The sequence below is a fragment of the Gorilla gorilla genome, chromosome 19 (assembly GCF_029281585.2).
Source record: "Gorilla gorilla gorilla isolate KB3781 chromosome 19, NHGRI_mGorGor1-v2.1_pri, whole genome shotgun sequence".
NCBI lineage: Eukaryota > Metazoa > Chordata > Mammalia > Primates > Hominidae > Gorilla > Gorilla gorilla.
In genome coordinates this window covers 102,966,267-102,985,812 of record NC_073243.2, presented here as the reverse complement: position 1 = coordinate 102,985,812, position 19,546 = coordinate 102,966,267, and the positions used below count along the sequence as shown (strand labels likewise).

General features: G+C 39.7%; 1 protein-coding gene across 3 annotated transcripts in view; it reads right to left on the bottom strand.

The window, feature by feature from the left end:
• The window catches only part of SEMA5A (semaphorin 5A), a 512,105-nt gene that overhangs the window by 75,546 nt on the left and 417,013 nt on the right, over nucleotides 1-19,546 (bottom strand). For all 3 annotated transcript variants that reach the window (XM_031003381.3, XM_055367948.2, XM_055367947.2), the window contains 3 exons: nucleotides 17,859-18,040; nucleotides 14,200-14,343; nucleotides 3,670-3,817 (listed from right to left, as the gene is read on the bottom strand). In XM_031003381.3, coding sequence (XP_030859241.2) covers nucleotides 3,670-3,817; nucleotides 14,200-14,343; nucleotides 17,859-18,040 — 474 coding nt within the window. The remainder of the gene's footprint in view (nucleotides 1-3,669; nucleotides 3,818-14,199; nucleotides 14,344-17,858; nucleotides 18,041-19,546) is intronic.

Genomic DNA, 19,546 nt, shown 5'->3' with positions numbered 1-19,546 from the left:
TTAAAAGGAAACATACATATGACAGTGACAATCATTTCTATTTTATAAATGTCTATGTTAGACTTGGCACTGGGCTAGGATATATAGAAATATTAGGTACTATGTGTAATCCTCTAAACAGCTCTGTCATTCGAGTGTTCATGCTTCATATTTCATTTGAAAACAACCATGTGGAGAAGTAGAACAGCAGGTCAAATCTCACAGTGACTCAGAGGCAGAGCCCCTCTGACCCACCACCCTGCTCCTTCCACCTGCTCTGTGAAGCCACAGGCATGCAGGGCTGAGATGCAGACCTGGAGAGCAGCACCAAGGACCAGAGGACCCCAGATGCTCCTGTGGGTTTAGCCTACTTGGAAGTGGGGAGTAAACATCTGTGTTTTAAGTGTCTCATTCTGAGCTCATTGGAGCTATGAGACACCAGGCCAGGAAGAGACATTTACTAGAAGTGGTCCCTCAATCAGCTGGACACATGTGCCCCAGGGTCCAGAGAAGGAATGCCAGGGTCACAGAATCATCAATTTCAGGGTCTGGCCCTGCACTTTGCAGAGCAAGACAGAAGCCCAGAGGGCAGTGAATGCATCTCAAGTTCACAGAGTTAAGTGACAGCACAAGATCCAGGTCCTCCCTCTGTGTCTGTCAATCAGCTCCCCAAACTAATCCAAGTCTCCGGGTTTCCCAAGCTTTTGACATTGAGCAATTTACGAGTAGGGATTCATGGAGAGAACTAATAGCTCTTGGCAAGGGTCCTTCACTGCCTCTTTATTGAGATTCAAATAAAGGCTTGGTGACTTAGTCTAAGACAAGGATGTAGAAATTTCACAAGTGAAGCTGGGAAAATCCTTTCATGAAATTTCAGCTTTAAAGTGTTGGCAGAAGCAAAGATTCTTGAGTCTTTTCTAACCAATGCATACTTGAACTTGAAATAATCCATTCTTTCTTTTTCATAAACTGCTATAATAATCAGGAAATTGAGGTTTTTATACTTTCCACAAACATGTTCTGTATTGTATAAATGACATTTCATTAGCTGACTCCCATTTTTAATAAGCTGGAGCTCAGAGAAGCAGCTGAAGCCCATGGATAACAATTAAAGAAATGAGACTAGGAAGGAGCACTCAAACGTGAGACCTGCCAGACCTTACGGATGGCACCCTCCTTGATACAGGAGCTCTCAGTAGGAAAAACCATCACCGCCTTCTCCAAGGATGACACTGAGACTCAGAAATGTCACCTCTTGTTATCCAGCCACACACTGGCAAGCAGATGGTCACTTCATGACTCAAAAATCAATACTTTTTTTATACTTACAGCTACTATCTTGATAATAGAACTCAATAAAAACCGAACCCTTTGTGGACAAAGATTTACGAACTGCAGCTAGAATATGAAGACCAAAAATGTTGCTTTAGCTAGGTAACTATCATTTTTAAATCAACTTCTTAGGAATTCAACTGACAGTATAGATCTTCCAAACAATCCAAAGAAACCGAGCCCTTCCTTTCTACTGCCTGCATTCCTCAATTAGTGTGAGCTGGCATTCCTGCCTTAGGATAGACAGAAACCAAAATGCATGGGAGAAGCCATGTCAGAAGAAAAATAAATATACTCCTACCACTGAGAAGTAGATTGCTCCTCATTGCCGCAATAACACCTTCCTAGAAGTAGGCTACCAAAAGGCTAAGTTTGGTGGTAAAAACAAAAAGAAAAACAAACCTTTAAATTTCCCAAAAAGTGACAATAGTCTCTTTGGAGACATATGTGTTTTTCTGGATTTGAAAGCAGTGGTTACATTTGTTTCATAAACTGTAATTCTATAATAAATAAAGCAATAAATACATTGATATTTTAGAAAGACCTTCAATTTTTACATTTATCATCAGATGTATGTCACACATACACACAGGAACTACATAAAAATGCTACATTCTTGCTTAATATAACTTTTTTCATTCATTAAGCTATATTTGAAGGTAATTATAAAAGTCAATTAACAATGAGAAAATTAATGATGTGGACTGTTCTCTGAATTTTTCACACTGCAATGTATTTAGAAACTAGGGTGTGAGATCAACCCAGATCATCCATTCCTGTGGTTTCCCAGCAAATGAGACAAACCTTGACATGGCAATGCAGACCTCAGGGGGCACACATCATGCCACCAGGAACAAAACATGACATTCTTCAGCAAAATAGAAAGTTGTCCCATTTGAATGGTTTTCTTAGAACATGTGAGTGTTCATAAATTTGTCATTTTAAAATTATTTAAAATAAATAGTTTTAAATGTCAGCATCTGAAATATCAATAAATATACATCGTAATGAAGATTTTTCATGGTCTACAGTTAGTTCAGGCTGATCTGGAAAGAAGTGTCTTTATAATCAGTACTAGACTATATGAGAGCTACGACAGTATCTTTTCCATTGTGAAGGGGAAGAAATCTAATTGTAATTTCCAATAACAGAAATCTCCTTGGGTCTGGTGTAATATCTGACAAAGCACCTCATATCCCTCTTCCTTTCTCTGAATTTCCCAAGGATATCTCGGCTGTGTGGTTTTTGCATGTCAAAAAAGCAGGCTTTACAGCAGCACAAAAGCATTGCTCAGCCTCACAAACCAAAGGATAAAGATGCCGCAAAGGCCAACTGGAAAGATCAGTGAGGAAGGAATTTAGCCAGACCTTCTCGTGCTGAGCTTCTCCATCAAACCTTTTGCCACTGTCTGTGTCCACTCTGTGGAGCCAGCACCAGAGGCAGGTGAGTGAGGGGAAATGCTGTTACTCTTACAGAAGAAGCAGGAACAGCAAAAGCAAGCCTTTTGAAAAGAGCTTGTCCAAGAGGAATTTTATTTGACAGTTTAAAGCGTTAAAAGAAATATAACCCGTAAAGGCAGGAGAAAAAAAAAAAACATGCATTCTCTTTTATCCTCTCTGCATTGGCACCAACTTACTCTAACAATGGCTCCATATAGTTTCTCAGTCCCCAGGGTGTGTCCAGTTCATCCCACAATGTTCTATGCCTTGGTGCAGGCCTGATATGGGGATATTATTCCGTGTCCCAAACCGAATAGAGTGGCCATATATAAGCAGGCTGAAGGCTTTGTGACTCAGAAATCAGAACAGAAAAACTCCTGGGACAGTTTATCCCATATGTGAATACTTAATTCACGAAGCCTCCAGGATACTCTGAATTTCAAGTATTTTCTCCAGATATTCTAATTAAATTGAAAAACTTGCATGATTTGCAGCATCTAATGTGTGTAGAGAATCGAGTGCTTGACCATGTTGTGTTTACAGAGCACTTAGTGTTTGCAGAACATCTAGAGTCTGCCAAGAATCTCATGTTTGCAGAAGATACAGTGTGTGAGAGGACCTGGTACCTCCAGAGCATCTATTGTATGGGGAACATCCAGTGTCTGGACATGTCATATTTATAGAGCATTTAGTATCTGGAGAGCATAAAGTGTTTGCAGAGCTTCTAGAATGTACAGAGCACCTAGTGTGTGTGAGACCATTTAGTGTTTGCAGTGTACCAAATTTGTGCAGAGCCTCTAGTGTGTGCAGAACACTGATTGTTTGCAGAACATCTAGTGTGTGCAGAGAATTTTGTGTGTATTGAGTCTGTATTCCTGGTTCTGGATTGTGGGCTGGGTGTGAGAAGGAGGCTACTCACCACATTGCAGCCTGCACAGTCAGGCCCATTCTCACAGATCCTGCGGCGAGCTTGAATGCCACCCCCGCATTGGGCTGTGCACCGTTCCCAAGGACCCCAGCCTGTCCAGAACATGTGTGGGGGACATAGCAAATGTTCATTGCAGTATCTGTAATGAGGAAACCAAAAGGACAAGGAAACTAATTAGTGCCACTTGAAACCACTGACGTTTCCATCTCCAACCCTGCACCAGATGTTGAACACATGGGCATGCTCTGCGTGGAGGAGCTTTTTGTATTTTGAGCAGTTGCACCATACAGAAGGCAGATGTGGTGCTGGCCATGCTGTGTGTGCACAGACAATGGGATGCATGGCAGACAATGAAGAAAATGCTAAACTCACAATGCAGGATGGATCTTCCTGTGCAGCCAATTAAAGGAAAAACAAACAAAACCCTTCAAACAGACACCCAAAAATAAGAGTATACAGAAAATATCTAGGCAGGGCATTTATCTTCTGAACATAAACATTGAAAGATAAAGCAGATTACAGATACAAAGTCAGCATAGCTTTACTTGGAATTCCTTTCTCATTCTTGAATCAAATAAGCCCATAGTTATATTAGGATAAGTTAAAGAAAAGTTAGAGCATGGGATTAGCATGAAGGCCCGAGTTATATACTGCTTAAGCTATTCTACTTTTAAATTTATTTGTAGGCTCTCCGAAGAATGCCAAACAATTTAAAAGACCACCCGTTATTCAAAAAGAATTGAATTATTATACAATTTTACAAATATTAGTTCTATTTTTCAGTGTTTGAATACACTTCTGTACTTCTATATATTTTTCCAAATGTCAGCCAAATATCCAAAGCCTCCTTTATCCTTATCATGAGTCATATTTCTCTTCAATTTTTAACACTGCAAGTGAAATGAAATGAAGTGAGGAAAACAAACAAACAAAAAACAAAAAGGAAACAGCCTGGCATTCTACAGGTTACAGCTCATAGAAAGGAAGAGGTTAGTCTGAACAGCACCAAATGTAGTGAGACACACTTGGTGATTCATAGTCCATCTACGAAGCCCAAATTCCCAAATTTACCTTCTAGAGAATACTAGAATGCACAACTTTTTCTCATGCCCTCCTCTCTTGCCAGGCTATCTGCCTTAAGAAACAAGAGGCAAAGGTTCCCATCTGCTGGTGTAAGTCAGTCACCTTTATTGTCATCAATATTAATAAAGGCTTAATCCTGCAGGGCCTATGCAACAGGAATTGCAGAGGGCTTCCTGATCACAGGTGTTCACATTCGAAAATAAACACAGGGACATGGACACAGCTCAGGATGTGCAAAACTATCTTAATACACAGTGGCATTACTGTAATTATTTATGCAGAAGTAAATGCTTTTCTGGAACTGAAAATAGGGGCAAATGGTAGCCAGCCACCAGGAAAAGAAACTTGGAGAGTGTAGTTTCCTGACAGTAAATGCTGGTAAGATGGAACTGTTTTCCTGTCAAACCAGAAAAATTTCATGGGGAATGTGAGGGCTTCAGAAACAGGGACAGTGTGAAAAGTAGAAAGCAAGGCCAAGCTGAGGGGTGCTGACGGGATGGGGCACACTGAACCCCTGTCAGCATTTTGGAAAATAATGGAAGGTAGAAATGGAAAGAGTAAAACACGAAAGATCATTGAGAAGAACAAAACATAAAAAGGCAACAGGGAGTGGGATGATCTATCTTTACCAAATACAGTGGAAAACTGGAACTTTATGAGAAATCAGGAAAGTTCCACAGAGCTCCAGAGACAAAATAACTCCATGAGAGTTAGATGGCAGACTCATCTCCAGGAGTTGGTGCTTCATCTTGACTATTCTCTGGAGCCCCTGAGATTCGAGGAGCTCCTCATATTTCAGTATGGGGTCTGCATCTCCCCAGACAGGGCAGTTTAGCAGCAGGAAGAGCCCATAGAACAAACAGCAACTAGAGGACGCTGGATTGCAACAATTCAAATGAGAGATACTCCAACCTAGAAAACGGCGATGGTGTTGGAAAGAAGGAGAAGAAGTGGTGGAGATGGAGCTTCGTATAGTGAAAGTACAATATGGCAACTGTGTGACTGTATAGAAAACAAAACAAAAACAGTGGAGTCCAAAGTCAGCCTCTTAACTGAAAGTGGAAGGCAGAAGGCACTCTTACTTCCAGGTAGAGATAGTTGATGTGTAGGGGGTGAAGGAGCCTCCGGAGAGTCAAGAACCAACTGGGCAAGCAGTTTAGTTTGTCTAAACTTACACATTTGAGCGTAGCCAATGGAACTGAACAGTTATCACTCTTCCTCATCTTTTCCACATTTAAGATAACACAGAAACGTAAGGTTTTCCTCTTTAGGTGGTAACTATAGTCTCCCAGGGTCCTATTCTCAGAGCTCAGGGCCACTGGACATTCCTACACGTAGTAGGGGAAGGGAAAGGACCTTCTAATTAAGAGATCATGGCCTCTAGATAGGAGAGACAAGACAAATGTGAGAATACAACAGATGAAAAGAATTTGATCTTAGGAAGTATGTGCAAATGTGTCGAGTTCCAATAAGTAAAATTAATATGTGTGTTGGTTCATGGAGTATTCCAGGAGAAAATTGACACTTGTTTTGAGAACATATTTTGAGGAAGTCAAGAAAACTCAGAATATCAGAACTCTCAGCATTTAGTTAAAATATCTATGTGTAGCTCACTGTGGGTAGAAGGAGAAGTAGGCTATCTCCATTTCTAAGCTGATTCACCAGCATTTAAAAGGCATGGACTTCTTAGAAAACTTGATCCTAAATTCAGCTTTCAACAACCCCTCTCCTAAAAACAACAACAACAAAAAAATGGGTATGGAAGGCAGAGGGAAACCTTACCAAAAATGTTTATAAAATCCCTGACTTTTAATAAAAAGCACAGCAACTGAGCTACCATTTCCCCAAAGCAAAATAAACCATAGCACACAAATCCTTTCTGTTATTTGCTGACAGCAGGCCCCTCCTGAAAATGCTCAGCATGTTATTATTGTAAAAATCTACCACAGGGTAACCTGTGCATGGAACTTTCAGCCAGTGTTAATAAATTGTCTACTGAGCTGCATTTTAAGGTTGTCAATAACCTGCCTTGTTTTTTTCTCTTTCTCCTACAGTAGTCCATGAAATAAGCCACACCAGGGTCTGCTGGGGTGTCACCCTCTGAAATTGCAGCCTCCGCATTGAGAGAGGTCAGAGGGAAACAGAAATTACTAGGCTAACTCTGTCTCTTTGTGTCTGGGTTTTCACTTAGGAATTCACCCTGGAAGAGACTGCTCAGAGACAAAGCGCTTGGAAGCCTGTAAGTATGGATCCTACACAATTGTGAGAAAGTGTTTTCCTCTGACCCTCTCCTTGCCCCCAGCCCAACTAACTCATGCCCCTGAGAGAAGCCCCTCTTATGAAGCTATACAAAAAACAATGAGGTTGGAAGTCAGTTACCTTGGTATCTCTGCTGGTTAAGAGTTTTTAAAATTAATTGTGGATAAAATATCTACACAATAGGCCAGCAGTTGGTCCCCTTTCTCTAGTCCCCAACATGCTGCAGACTTTTAGCAAATAATGAGCTACAATGTTTTTCAAATGCTATTGGCTCTTGAGTGTCTCTACTGTGTTAAAGCATTGCAAGTCACAGATGTATCTCATGATGTGTTAATAATTAAGATTTTAATTTTGCCCATGACTGCTTATTCTCATTTTGTATTTAAAAGTCAATTAATGACCTAGCACTGTTTCTCTATAAATTATCCACTTTTTTTCACAAATCTAGTCTCTTATGAAAATAAAGACCTTTTATAATTCCATAAGGACTAGATTCTCAGCACTATATCATGCAATAAAGTGTTCTTTCTATTATAAATTATAAAATGCATAAATTATGTTCCATTCTGGTTAGATCCATACTAGTTGCTCACTGCAATCTCTGTTAACCTGAACCAATCAGGGCCTCTTCTGAACTATTTTCTTCTTGCTTCACTCTAAATGATCAGCTCTCTACTGGGCCATACTGCTATAATTAAATTTTTATGGCAACAGAGAAACTGCAAGTACATTAAGTCTACCATAATATTTAATTCAAGCCATTTAGGAAGAAAAATAACTTGTGAAGAACATCAGTTTGGCTCACCACAGGATTCAGCAAACATACCGATGAAGACAAATAATCACTTAATAAAAACCATTGAGCCCTGGGACTCTTAACTTTGAGAATGCATTGGACAGGCTCTAACATGTTCCCCATGATCCCCAGCTCCTAGAATTCACACCTTGTGTAATCTCCTCCTATTGAATGTGAATGGGACCTGTCACTGGCTTCTAACCAACAGAATATGTGAAAGATTTTGGAATGTCACTTCTGTCATTATGTTACATAGATTATAATACCCTTCAAGAGAGCTTTCTCCCTTGTTGGCTTTGAGGAAGCAAGCAAAAAGGTGAGAAGGACCCAGTTGTCAAGGAATTGAGGGCAGCCTCCAGCTAACAGCCAGTAAGAAACTGAGGCCCTCAGTCTGACATCCCACAAGGAACTGAAGGCTGCCAACAACCACATGATCTTGGAAGCAGGTCTTTCTCTAGCTGAGCCCCGATGACGTCACAGCCAGGGCCTCTGTGTTGATTGCAGCCTTGTGAGAACCTGAAGCTGTGCCCAGATTAAAAAACTCATAGACACCATGAGCAAATAAACACCTGGTGCTTTAAATGTCTAAATCTGTGGTAATGTTATTATATAACAACTATTAACAGACCATGGTACGTGGGAGTGTGGTGCTACTGTAAGAGGTTAGAATGTGAAAGTGGCTTTGAGGCCACGGAATGGCAGGAAGCAGAATAATTTTGAGGAGCACATTAAAGAAAATCTAAATCACCTTGAATCATCCATTAGTAGAAATCTGGACTTAAAGGACATGGCCAGTAAGGGTTTAGAGGAAAATGGGATAAAGAACTAAAACTGAACATCAAAACAGATGGTCTTCCCACCACACACACAAAAAAGAAAAATTTGTGACGTGATGCATGTGCCAATTAGTTCAATTTAGCCATCCACAATGTATGCATATTTTAAACAACATTTTGTACATGATAAATATTTACAAATTTCGTCAAAAATAAATTAGTTATTGAAAAAGACAAAAACACAATTAGAAAAACAGGCAAAATATTTGAATAGACATTTCTATAAATAAGATACACTAATGTCCACTAAGCACATGAGAAGATGCTCAACAATATTAGTCACTAAGGAAATTCAAATCAAAACCACAATGAGATACCAGTTCATACCTACTAGGATGGATAAAATTAAGGAAAAACAAAAGTAAATAACAAGAATGCGGAGAAATTGGAACTCTCATACATTGCTCTTGGGAAAGAACATTGGTGAAGTCTCTTTAGAAAGCAGCATGGTGTTTCCTCAAAAAGATAAACTTAGAATTAACATCCAATGCAGCAATTTCACTCCTAGATATACAGTATACACAAAAAAGTTAAAACAGGGACTTAAATGGATACTCATATGCCAATATTCAGTACAGCATTGACAATAGTCAAAACATGAAAATATACCAAGTGTCCACTGATGAAAAAAATGGATAAACAAAATGTGGTATAGCCATACAACTGAATCTTATTCAGCCTTACAAAAGGAATGAAGTTCTGACACATGCTACAACATGGAGGAACCTTGAACATTATGCTAAGTGAAACAAGCCAGACACAAAATGGCAACTACTATAGGATTCCACTTATGTGACATATCTATAATAGGCAAATTAGTAGAGACAGAACATAAATTAGAGGTTATCAGGGGTTGGGAGGAGGGTGGAATAAGGAATAGTTATTATTGCTTAACAATTACAGAGTTTATGTTTGGGGCAATGAAAAGTTTTGGAAATAGTAGTTATGGTTATACAATAATGTGAATGTCAATAATGTCACTGAATTACACACTTATAAATGATTAAGTAGCAAATTTATGTTTTTCGTGTGTGTGTGTGTGTGTAAAACCACAGTAAAAACTTAAAAAATAAACAGGAATATATTATCAGGAACTGGAAAAAGGGAGAATCACATTACACAATGGGTGAAAACTGCCAAAATTGCTACCTTTGTTAATATGAAAGGCAAAACACATAAGTTGAATTACATAGCTAAGGAAATTTCCAAACAAAGTGTTGAAGGTGCTGCTTGGTCTCTTCATGCTGCTTACAGTGAAATGTAGGTGAAGAAAGAAAGACTGAGGAATGGATTATTAAACTAAAAGAACAGGAACTGGATGATTTTGGAAATCAGTCACTTTTAATGGCAAAAGATGCAAAAAATATGAAATAGCGTTCACAGTCCTTTCAAGTACTGTTAGGAAAGGTTGGAATACAGTAAAAGATGATATAGTGACTGTAAAACCTTTTATTGTAACCTCAGAAAGATGAAAGAATTGGAGTAGTATTTAGTTACACAAAGAGTCCTTTCTAGAGCAAGTGTGTGCCTCACAGATCCTCTCAACTGCATCAGATCACCTCTAGTGAGCTGGAGGGTGTTGTCTCTCAGCCATCTCAGCAGCACCCCAAGGTAGAGAAGGGCTAACTCAAGAAGGTCTGTGAATGTAGCTTCTGTTTAGTGGAGTCACCTTGTGGAAATCCATTGAAGACCCATAATGTTTTTAAGAAACTTATTTCCACAACGATACCAGCAGCTTGGATGGAAAGGGACAGAGAAAATACACATGAAAGGCTGCTGGAAACCCTGCACATTCTACTGACAGGAAGGAAGCTGATAAAACTACCTAGCTACAAGCACATGCTCTCTTCAAGAAAAAGAAAGCCTGATTCAGGAAGCATAACTAAGAGTCCAGAAGGCAGAGCCAAGAACCATAAAACATTATGCCCACTCCCTGAACTTAATTAAGCAACTCCAAACACTTGCTCAGCTAGATTTCAGAATTTATATGGAACAGTGATTCCTTCATAATTTCCATCACTCCACCCACCTACTGCCTTTTTGAACAGAAATGTCTAAAGCTGTTATCCTTTGCCTGACTCTCCAAGTTCGTTAGTGGCAGATAACTTCTCCCTTTGGCTTTAGAGATTAACAGACTGATGGGAACTACACCCAGACAGCCTCTTCCACATGTGGGCCTGATGTAAATAATAAGGTTCTGGACTTTGGGGAGATGGCTTAATGGGATAAGACTGAGGGACCTTGAAAGTGGGTGAAATGCATTCAGCATGTGAGGGGTAGGAATGTGAATGACTGGGGAACAGAGAATCAACTCTGGCAGATAGACTCTATGGTGACCCTAATGAGCTCTGCCTCCTGATATTCATACCCTGTGTCATCACCTCCTCTAGGTTGTGGAGGCCTGTGTCTTACTTCCAACCAACAGAATATGGCAAAGGGGTGAGATGTCACTTTTGTGATTATGTTACATAAGTTTGTAATGCCCATCTTGCAAGGAGACTGTCTTTCTTGCTGGATTTTAAAAGGCAAGTGACAACACCAGGAAGGATCACTGGGCAAGAAACTGAGAGTGGTCTCTAAATAACAACTATGTAAGGAATTGAGGTCTGCAGTTTGACAGCCCACAAAGAACTGAATACAAACAACAACCACATGATCTTGGAAGTGAATCCTTCCCCAGTGGAGCCTCAGATGAGACCACAGCTCTGGCCCATGTTTTGATTGAAGCCTGCTGAGGCCTCAAGCGGAGGATCTAGCTAAGCCATATAGGAATTCCTGACCCACTGGGACTATGAGATTTCAAAAAGAAATGTGTGTTGTTTTGAGCCACAAAGTTTATGGAACTACCACTACACAGCAGGAGGAAACTAGCACAGATAATAACATTTGCATCTTGATAATATTTACAGACGTCCATTTCTTCCTTTTGTTAGTAGCCTCTCTGGGAGTTGGTGCTTCTACTCAGTTGTTGCTACTCCAGAAAATCTTTTCAAGGAAATGTCAGAAGAGAAAAACGAACTGTCTATATGTTCTAAAGTACATGTAAAAATTAAGCTAGAGTTATTTTTCAGAAAAAAAATTATGTAAACACTTCTGAGATTTTTGTTGCAACAAAGCTCCCATTGAATAATTCCACACACTGGAGATGTCCCAGATGAAAAATCACTAACTATAAACCTACCATTAACTTAGGGAATCTTTTGGGAAGATCAATTCATTATCTTGTGGCTACCCAGGATTTCTTGAGGGTTGATGGTGTTTAAATAAATATGATATACATTTATTAATTATTTTGTATGCCTAGTTCTTAGTCTTTTGTATTCTCCCATGGAGATCATAGTCTCCTTCAATCTTGAGTTTAGTCCTCAAACATCTGCATTGTTGGGATCAGAATGCTTTCATATTTCTTAGGTGAAGAGACCTTTCATATAACATGGCAGAGACATCTAAGAACCTATTGCTTATGAAGACCACAGAGGAAACTTTAGGTACTTGGTTTTTCTGGTTTTCATTAATCTCCCAGTAGCCCCCTAGAAAGACTATTCAATAGAAAAGCTTAAATTTTATAAAAATTTTACATAGTCCCTGTTCTTACTATCCATCTATTATTTAAATTCATGTTTTCCTCCATTGAGCAAATGCTAATCTACAAATGAACATTTCTTCTTTACAAAAGGAATATTTTACATATAAGTCCCTCAAACACACTTGTCATCTTTATTGAAGACACTGCTGTATCTTTTCCTGAAGACACCGCTGTATGAAAAATCCTATGTGGATGCAAACATACGCATATGTTAGCCACAGTGTTAATCAGCCTCTTCCTTCCTGTGTGATCAGCCTGGGAATGGTGATAACACATGCTAAGTTTGTGGTGGTGCCTTGACTCTAGGGAAGCCTTTGCACAGATGGAAGTGACTTTGCCTGGATGGGCTGTACAGGTTGAGCATCCCTTAGCTGAAATGTTCAGGACCATTAGTGTTTTGGATTTCACATTGTTTCAGATTTTGGAATATATAATGAGATATCATCTTGGGGATAGGACCCAAGTCTAAATACAAAATTCATTCATTCACACATCAAATATACCATATACACAAAGGCTGGATGTAGTTTTATATATTTTAAATAATTTTTTGCATAAAACAAAGTTTTGACTGCAAAAGCCAAAAAACCGTGTGGAAATTTCCACTTGTGGCATCATGTCACTGCTAGAAAAGTTTTGGATTTTGAAGCATATTGGGTTTCAGATTTTCAGATTAGGAATGTTCAACCTGTCCTAGGTGACAATTCATAGCATTTAAAAACTTCCAACCAATTTAAAATTGTATAAGGCTTGGAAATAATAGGGAGACAATTCTTCCATAATAAGCTTTCCCACTTATCAACTGGTGTTAGAAAATGACAGGCTTGCACAAGACTGTCTCAGGGACTGCTTAAAAAATGACAAACCCTGCTTGGTAAAAATCATCTTCATTTCCTGTTAGTCAAAAGGAGTGAAATCTTAATTGGCAAGTGAGGAACACACTTGAAGAAAAAAAGGAATGATTCTCCTTAGTTGATTTTAGGTTGTAATAAATACCTAATAGAGAGCTATCTAAACAGTAAGTCTGTTGGTTCTGTTCGTATAAATACTAAATGCATAGCAAATAACTATATACAATATTTTTATTCGAGGTTCCACTGAGCTCATGTCATCAAATATAAACCTGCTACATCTTAATTAAAATTCACTGAAAGTCATTCAATAAGTTTATATTAGTATAGCTGAATAAGAATCCTGAAAGCACTATGAAATTTACCTACTTGAATTCTTTCCCAATACTGACAAATTAGAATAAACATTAATAGTATATTTAATGCATATTAAGACAGATTCAATGATCTTGCAAAACAGATTCAATGATTACGATTGCAGAGGTTGAGCCTGAAACCAAATGTCTAATTCTACACCAAGAAACAAATTGTTAAATCCAAGACTAAATCAAAATGTTGCCATGATGTGCTGAAAGCTCAAAATACACGTGGAAAAGAGCCCCCCAGTTTGGGTTGTGCTGCAGCTTCATTGAGGGTGTTTCTGAATATGCCCTCCCATGCCTTCCAGAGGATTAACTGAGTTCTGAGGAAAACCCTACCGCACCTGCCCAGTAGTGTCTGCATCCGGGACCTTCTTAGGTCCTCCTTGGAACTGGAGCTTTGAGATCTGTCTGGTTAAATTCTCACAAGAGTAAGTCTCCTGCAGACGTACTTCCAGAGTCTCCAGGAGCCTAGCACAGCACAGAGGTCCCTGGGTACTCTAATCCCTTGGCACTTGCTCAGTGGAGCCAACCCAGCTGTGTAGGCACCAGAGCAACCCAGTGATGCTGTCGACGAGGCTTTGATCAAAATTAAAGGATGCCAGGAAAAGAAGAAGACGACTGGCTCAGCAGAAAGGGATGCCACACATAAGCTTAGGCAGATCCAAAACTAAAACCGCGGGGAACTCGACCTGGCCGGAATGAGAGTAAGCGTGAGGCTGGCGGTGCTGGCAGCAGGGTGGGCACGTACCTTTCCTCGCGGTTCTGTCCCACGCACACCCGGCCCCCGTGCCTGGGAGTGGGGTTGCTGCAGGAGCGCTGCCGCACCTGGAAGCCGATCCCACAGGTAGTGCTGCAGGGAGACCACGAGGTCCAGGGAGTCCAGCCTCCGTTCCTGAGGGAAGGGAAGCAATGCAATCATTAGGTCCCGCAGGCTCAGAGTCCAAGCCCTGTCTGCACCCACGGCCAAATGCCTGTGTTCCCCAGGAGGATCATGCTTGGGGCTGCTCAGGAGAGAAAACACCAGCCAGGAGACTGAATGGACTGCACCCTGTGAATCTCAATTCCTGTTTCTGCAGCCCCCAGGCATCTGGTTTATAGCCAAGATAGGAAATTTGAGAATAAAGTTTTAAGTGCACTATAAATAATGGACTATATAGAAACTATCAAAAAACTTGAGTCATGAAAATATTAAACTAATAAAGAATAAGGTTATTTCACTGAAAAGCATTTAGAACTGAATCCCTACACCTCTAGAGTTTAGGATTTTTTGAACTTGTATTATATCATTTATAATCTATGAGAAGTGCACCTTTGGACAAAATGCTCATCTAAAACTGCCTAAAATGCTATCTTTTAAAATCTATTAATATCAATGAAAATCAGTAACTTTCCTGATAGCATCAAATTGATAAAGAGTGTTGTATTGTTAGAATAACTATCAAAGCTTTAAAACGAAAATGTTGTATTGTTAGAATAATATTCAAAGCTCTAAAACAAACTTTATTAAAAATTTAAAAAGGATGTTTAAATTCAGATTATTGCCTATCTTTTCACAGACTGACAGAGACATAAAGAGTTCAAATAAGAAGTGCAAATTGCATATAACTAACCATGTGTATTTATGTTATTACACATACAGAGTAATGTAGATATATAAAACTATAAAATAAAAATAGGATGAACAAATTTAAAAAATTTTTTTAATTCTATTGACAGCTCTAGAAATGTTTTAGTATTGTATGTTTTCCTTAAAATGCCTGTATTCAGACTGGTTGTAATTTAAGTGTCCCCCTTAATACGTTGCTCCTGCTATTAAAAAATACATAGGTTTTTTTTTTAATTTTATGTGTTAAAATATATATTAAATCCAGATTCCAAACTTCCACATAGACGGTCTACTTCATGCAGAATTTTTTTACTTCTGCAATCACATATGCATTTCTTTGGATATTTGTCACCTTCATCCATAAGATTTACATTTCCTATGAAAAAATATTAGCTCACATTAATTCTCATTTTTACTTTATGTATTTCCTTTTAAAACATGGAGGTCAACAACTATGCCACTGAAGGTCCTGCTATAAATAATATGTTAAATATATCATATTAAAAATAATTTCAAATAAAAATTTTTCTGAGAAACTTCTTAGAATATTTCATGTTTTCCTACTTTACTGAAACCTAATGATTTAATAAAATACGTAGTAATAGCTTTATGTATGATATTATAATAAAACTGCTCTATAATAATATAACCAAAATTATCACACAATAAGACAAATCTTCCCACATTTCTTATAAAGATAATCAGCTAGTATCTTATACCCTGCTACCTAAAATCTTAAAAATTATCCATGTTATTCACTGAATTATATTTAAAAATTTAAATAGCAGTTTTAATGTAAATAAATTACATTTAATTTGCAAAGTTTCATTACATATGCAAAAAGTTGTTAGATCATGCAGCAAATGGTGCTTTCAAATTTGTTTGGAAACTCTTCATTTTTTAAATCTTTTAGCAAATGTGGATTGATTTTTGTTTTTTTTTTTTTGAGACAGAGTCTCGCTCTGTCACCAGGCTGGAGTGTAGTGGCTCTAACTCAGCTCACTGCAACCTCCGCCTGCCAGGTTCAAGAGATTCTCCTGCCTCAGCCTCCCGAGTAGGTGGAATTACAGGCATGTGCCACCATGCCCAGCGAATTTTGTATTTTTAGTAGAGACGGGTTTTCTCCATGTTGGTCAGGCTGGTTTTGAACTCCCGACCTCAGGTGATCTGCCCACCTCAGCCTCCCAAAGAGTTGAGATTACACGCGTGAGCCACCATGCCAGGCCACAGATGTGGAATTTTATGACGTATTCCATTTACAATATATGGAACATGTTTGTATATAGGGTAGTAACTAAATAAAAGTGTATATAAGTAATAGGAAAAGAATATCTGAGGAAAGAAGTGAATGCAGCTTTACACGTATATGTCTATTACCCAGACCTGAGTTTCCATATTTCCAAATGCTGCTTAGAGGCAGACACAGTGACCAAACAAGTCACATAAAGTAAACAGAGATCAGGAGGGGGTCACTTTCACGATTATTAGTACAAAGCAATCCACTTACGCTTTTAAAGCCTCATTAAAACTAGTTCACTTACTAGATTTTTAATCTTAAAATAACTACTAGTTGCATTGCAGCTCTGCTTAGAAAATGACTTTCCAACTAGAGCAAGAACTGAAGACATATCAATAAATAAGTTATAGCAATTCATTTGATAATCTTCTTTTTCCATTAAACAATATGAGCAAAGAGTATTAGCTACTTGGTGTAATCTTCAAAAACAGCAGTTTGATAGTTTTTGTAAGTTTTACCCAGGCATCTGTGGAAATTATTTCATTTAATACAAAGCATACAGTACATAATGCAATGTTGATATGCCTGTGTCCTCTGTAATACAAAACAAAACAAAAAAAACCCTAATCTCTGTGGCCCTGATTTGCTCCTTTCACCTTAGTGGTGAGAAAAATGTGAGCAGAGGGCAAAGTCGGGCTTTTGCTCCTGCACTTTACTTTCCTGGACCGCTTCCTCTTAGGCGCATGTGCCTGCATGACCTGGACTCTCCTACAATTTGATCACCCAATCTGATTTCCACTGTTAGTGACTTCATAAACAATTGTCCCAGAGACTTTTTTTTCATTCTAAGTGGGCTCATGGAAAGCAGATAATATGTTTAAAAAATACTGCAAATTAATGAACAAGTGACAAAGAAGCATAAAGACTGATCTCAGAAGTGTTCCTGATACTTGCTTTAAAATTTCTCTGTGATCATGGTGTTATAGGTGCAAAGGATGGAGAGCAAACAGAACATAGTTGTAAAATAAATAAATAAATAAAACAAACACCACCACAGTAAGCGGAAGCAACAGGAAAGCTATTCAATAGGTTATGTTATTTAAACTGCTCTCTTGATTACCCAGTGCCTAACGTTAGCTCAAGTGAGGTGCTCTGAGCTCCAATATCCTATGGAGTAGAGCAAGTTGATCAAGGACTTGGCTTCTTCTACCTCCTAACCTAGTGTTATTATGTCCTACCCTTAATGGACTATTTGTAGATATATTCCATGAAAAGATTATTAAATAACATGGATGTTTTCCTTAAACAAAGCCAATCATATTGTCCAAATTGTAAATACTTTTCCTAATCTAATGAAGAGTATGTGAATAAGTGTAGATCTGTAATCCAATTTATAGTTTAAAATCTCCTTGCAAAAATCATGTAATTTTTAAATGGTGAATGTCCCTGGTGTTTCGCCACAGTTCTCTCCAAAAGGGAGTTACATTATAAATGATGTCCCAAACTCCTCGAGAATCTGAGTTTAATACACAGCAGCACAACTGGCGTGTTCTGAGCGGCACACCTGGAACAGTTGGCGATCTCCATGCCAGGGCCCTCGCACTGCCAGCCACCACACTGCGGGGCCGGGCTGTCGCAGGAGCGGGTTCGACAGAGGCAGGATCCCACGGCGCTGCCATCTGTGTGCGTGCAAGGCGTCCATGGAGACCACACACCAAAGTGTCCATCCACGGTGAGATTCCTGGTCTAGAAAGCAAAACCAAGCAGAGGTGTCAGAAAAGGTTAAAGCTGAACACCTAATACAGTAAAAATTAAAAATCCCTCATAAGACAATCAAAACTCCTTTAGAATTTGTTGTTGTTGTTGCAGTTAGAAAAAGGGCCAGGCGCGGTGGTTCACGCCTGCATCCCAGCACTTCAGGAGGCCGAGACGGGCAGATCACGAGGTCAGAAGATCGAGACCATCCTGGCTTACACGGTGAAACCCCGTCTCCACTAAAAATACAAAAAACTAGCCTGGCATGGTGGCGGCTGCCTGTAGTCCCAGCTACTCAGGAGGCTGAGGCAGGAGAATGGTGTGTTGTGAACCTGGGAGGCGGAGCTTGCAGTGAGCCGAGATTGCGCCACTGCACTCCAGCCTGAGGGAGGGAGCGAGACTCCGCCTCAAAAAAAAAGAAAAAAAAGAAAAAAATTGCATAAGGGAGTATTTCAACGTAAAGCAGCAGAGGTGATTGCTGGAGATGGTGAGGAAGAAGCAGGGAGGGAGGCAGGGGGAAACGGGAGACAGAAAATAAGAAGAGAAAGATGAAGAAGAAGGAAAAGGAGGAGGGGGAGGAGGAGGAAAGGAAGGAGAAGAAAAAGGAGAAGGAGAAGAATGATGAGGAGGGCTGAGAAGAGAGGAGCAGGAGGAGGAGTGAAGGATACTAGTGACTTGGCAATCAAGTTATGGCCAAATTGTCCACTAATTTGGAAAATCCAAAACTAAGAGGAACTGGAGTGAAAAATCACAGCTGCACAACCCCATTGCATGTTTATGTGCCTTTAAAAAATGAAAGCTTAGTAACATTTATCATTAAAGACTTGGTTTGGCTCTCAAACTGAAAGCATTCAATTCAGAACATATTTAAAGAGTATCTATTAAGCAGCTGCAGCGCTTCTCTTTGTTAAGCATATCCCAGTCAAACCTGTGTTCTGATCAACTTCTAAGAGCTTATGGGCCAGTTTCTCACAGCTAGACACATAATTATTACTCCATGTAGAATCTGACGATGGATTCACGAACAGGGGCTATCGGAGCAGAGGAGAGAACACCCAACATGCTCACAAGGTCTGGGAAGAGCAACGAGGAGCCTGTGTTGAGTCTTAAAGAGTGAAGAAAGAGCCAAGTAGAGGGGCTGGCAAGGGCTGGCAAGGATGAGGGCAGAGGAATGAGGCTGCCAAATGCGAAGGGCACATGGGCATTCCCCATCAGTGTGGGGTGAGCTGGTGGTTCAGGGGAGCAACACCAAGGACTGAGGAGGAACCCAGGGCAGGGACCTCATGGGGAGGGGTCAGGGAGCCCCCTGAGCTTGCTGGTGTGGCACCTCTGAAGGCACTCAAGAGGAGGGCATGGCATCGCTGGGACATGCATGACCAGCTCTGGTGTGGCGGAGGCACCAGCACGTACCTGGCTCATTGAAGAAGGGACAGCTTCTTGCCAAATCTGATAAGCAAATCTGCTCAGGAGGTGGCAGTGCTGCTGGAAGGAGAGACT